We start from the raw sequence: 3,704 nt of genomic DNA on the forward strand, positions 1-3,704 counted from the left end.
CCGTGGGTTGTCGTGGAGGAGAACGCGGACATTTATCGGGCTAGCGAGGGTAGTCCTCCGCATGAGCATTCGTTATTAATTGGTGAATAATTCCCCACAATCGCAATAAACTCACCTGCATTTCCCTTTTGGGAAGGTTGTTTGTTCTTCCCTCTTCCCCATACTCGTCCGCTCAGAAATGTTAAATACCGACCCCCCGACCCAGCCCCAATGACAATCTGCCTGGTCGTAAAGCTTCTCTCGACTCACAAGCTCGACTCACAACCACCATGAAATCTTCCAATCTGCTCCAATTGAGCGTCTTCGGCGCCTTGGGGGCTGCTGTGGCTGTCCAGTCGGGCGCTCCTTCCTGCGTCAATCCGCCTTCAACCCTCGCGCTGAGCGATCCGCCCTACAAGAATTTCTTCTACTCCGACTGCAATGTCGCTGCTCAGGCGGTCGTCACCAGCCCGCTGCCCGACAGCGACTTGAAGCAGATCGGTCCGCGCCTGATCTTCGCCTGGCCGGCCGGCGATAGCGGCGCCTGCGCCTACTTCGCGCCGCAGAATGCTCCCAACGGYACCCTGAACATTGAGCTGATCAATTCTACCGTCGGCCAGCCGCTAGGACCCGCCTATACTGCGCCGTCTTCGAGTGGCATGCCACCCAGTGTTGGCGTGCAGGGAGTCCTCCGCTTGAACCAATCCGCCGTCCTCACTCTCCCGATCCTAGGAAGCATTCGCACGATCCGCGACTTCGTTGAGGGACCCAGCCTTCTTCATCCCATCATCCAGGCTGCCAACAACTTCGCCCAGGACGGCACCGGCGCGCAGGTGTCGCGCCTTTGGCTGGACAATGTCACCACTACGACTCTCCACTTCGCCCCGTGCGGTAGTTCCAATACCAGTAAGGTTACGGTGGGCAAAGGCACACTGGACTTCACGAAGGGCGACTACCTCGTCACCGCGCAGATGAACTACCCACAGATGACGCAGCTGAAGCCTTCTGCGGTGCTAAACTCTCAGTCACGGGGACTGACCACGTTGGATCCCGGAGATACCAAAGCAGTGGCATTCCTGTCATACTCGGAGAAGCTACTCGCCGGTGCCTGGCGGTTCCTTACGTATTTCGGCCGAGACTCGATGATCACAGCGCTGCTCATGGAGCCGATTCTGAGTCAGGGTAATGGTAGCGCCATGGAAGCCGTGCTGGGGGCTGTCTTGGAGCGAATTAACCGCACCGACGGTATGGTCTGCCATGAAGAGACGATCGGGTAAGTCACATTTGCTTTTATTTTTCCGTCTGAGTCATCCTATTGACTGTCTGCAGTGACTATGCCACCTTCGTGAACATGCAGCTGGGCATTAACAATAGCGACTTAGGCTGCACCTACGGCGCGGTAAGCTTTTCCCTCAAGATAAGCAAAACAGAAAGTAAGAAAGGAAAACCAAAACGCTAGCTACTGACACACCCGCCAAAGATTGATTCCAGCTACTATCTCCCAGTCTTGATGCAGCGCTACTTTGTGCAGAGCCCTGTCGGGCAGCAGAGATGGGCCAAGTTCTCTAAGTATGTCTTCATACTCTCACCCAATCACCGGCAAATCTAACATCCATCATAGGACTCCAGCCGGCTCTATTGATACTCACAACCAGGGCCTAACATGGGGAGACCTGGCTTTGCGAAACGCCGAGTATATCATGAGCAAAACCGCGGCCTTCGTCACGGACCAGACCAAGGAGAACCTCCTCCATCTTGAGGCGGATCAACCTGTCGGCGAATGGCGGGACAGCTTCTATGGTATGCTCACTCTTCTTCTGATCGATTGATAAATCTGACGCCACGCAGGTATCGGCGGTGGTCGTATCCCTTATGACGTGAACACGGCCCTGGCCCCGGCAGCCCTGCGCTCCATCGCCACGCTCGCCCGCTCAGGAATTTACCCGATGGAGAAGAAATGGAGCAAGCTTGCAGACACGTACGCGAAGGTGTGGGAGGACAAGACGCTGCAATTCTTCCAGGTATGTCACCACATCCTGTCATCACACCTTGTTCTATCAGAGAACCCTAACAGCTCCTATAGGTCACCATTCCCCAGCAAGAAGCGCAGTCCCGCATCGAACAGTACTCCAACCGCACGACGTTCGCCATGCCAGACAATCCTCAGGCAATCGACTCGGACGTCGTTTTCCACGCCGTCTCGCTGGACGGCTACGATAACTTGACTAAGGTGGAAGTGATGAACACGGACGACTGCTTCCGTCACTTCCTGCTCAACACAACCAACGACGCCCAGCTGACCTCTTTTGTCAACCAAACAGCCTCGAACGTGCGCCGCACTTTCCCGGCGGGGCTGATGACCGGCGCCAGCATGGTCGTCGCCAACCCGGCCTACGGCCTGAACCCCGTCTATGCCCAGAACTGGACCACCGGCGCCTACCACGGTACGGTTGTTTGGTCCTGGCCGCTGGCTATGATGGCCAAGGGCCTCGAGCTCCAGATGGCGCGTTGCGACGGTTCTGCATCTGCCCCGGCCTTCTGTTATGACTCTTCGGTCTATGACAATGTCAAGGTTGCGTACAATACCCTCTGGGATTCTATTGATACGAACTCCAAGGAAGTCGCCGGTGAGGTCTGGTCGTGGCTGTATAAGAACGGGCAGTTCCAGGTTATGCCGCTGGGCGTTATGCCGCCTCCGCCTGGTGTGGGTGGGCAGACTGGTTCGTATTCCCCTTTTACTTTTTTCTTTGCCATTCCTCCTCTTTTACTAGATTGCGATAGATATAACTAACACTTTCATGTCAGAATCGGACATCCGTCAGCTCTGGTCCCTCGCCTTCATGGCCGTGAAGCGCAACCTCTCTTACAAATGAAATGCCGACATGTAGATTACTGGCTGCTGATGTTGTCTGGATCAAATATATATGTAATTTTGTGTATATTAGGCAGTAAGCATGTACCTGTTATAGCTGATCAGACAGCATGGAAAAGATGAGACTTTTGCGAAAGTTCAATCTTGATATCGTGTCCAATCAGGATGGGAGCCGGGAGATATTGTTTGAGCTTAGCTTGTGCGCCACTCTTGGACTCGGTGATTATTTCCCGCGTATGGTCTTCAGTCTTATTGGGTCAACCTCATTTGTGTACAAGATGGCCCATCTATTCTGGTCCTCTGCGCTGTACCGGGTACGTACATGGTGCCGACAAACATCAGGGGCTAGCTAGATAAGCACCCCTGCACATCTTCGAACCATCCAGGTCTGGTGGGCCAACACAGGAGCGTGGTTGAAGTGCGTATGCCACTCTGGCTCGCCATTCCGCCAACTTATGAGTCTGCTTGTCAAAGTTCCATTTAATCTCGGTGATTCGTGACTTATTCGTGCCCAGCAGTCGCCCCACCCATGGCCCGCGATGGCTGGGCACGATTACGTAACCCAGACTGAACGTAAGTTAGGCTAAAAAAGCTTGACGCTCTCGACAGCGGGGTAACTCAATCTCCGACCACACTAGGAATCAACCAATTAGTTTCGTTTCTGAATGCTTAGTACCTGTGCCGCAAAGAATCTCCAAAAGCTGATCAATGATGCAGTGATGCCCAGGCCAAGAAATATCTCAGGCATTACGTTTAGTTTGTCAATTGACCAAGCCTCAAATAGGGTCCACAGGAGTAGCGTGGAAACTTTGATGGCTGTAAGACGAGGTTTTTCGTTTCAGGTCCTGTAAAA

At 53.7% G+C, this 3,704-nt stretch overlaps 1 protein-coding gene across 1 annotated transcript; it reads left to right on the forward strand.

The window, feature by feature from the left end:
• Window positions 1-269: 269 nt before the first annotated feature.
• Window positions 270-2,852, forward strand: PENARI_c210G09360 (uncharacterized protein; the record flags this gene model as incomplete). Its single annotated transcript, XM_022638151.1, has 8 exons — window positions 270-480; window positions 607-1,252; window positions 1,309-1,378; window positions 1,460-1,548; window positions 1,601-1,779; window positions 1,828-2,000; window positions 2,063-2,699; window positions 2,785-2,852. 8 exons carry the CDS (start codon window positions 270-272, stop codon window positions 2,850-2,852), a joined length of 2,073 nt encoding a protein of 690 aa, XP_022481993.1.
• Window positions 2,853-3,704: the final 852 nt, after the last annotated feature.

This window comes from Penicillium arizonense (genome assembly GCF_001773325.1).
Source record: "Penicillium arizonense strain CBS 141311 chromosome Unknown PENARI_contig210, whole genome shotgun sequence".
Lineage (NCBI taxonomy): Eukaryota > Fungi > Ascomycota > Eurotiomycetes > Eurotiales > Aspergillaceae > Penicillium > Penicillium arizonense.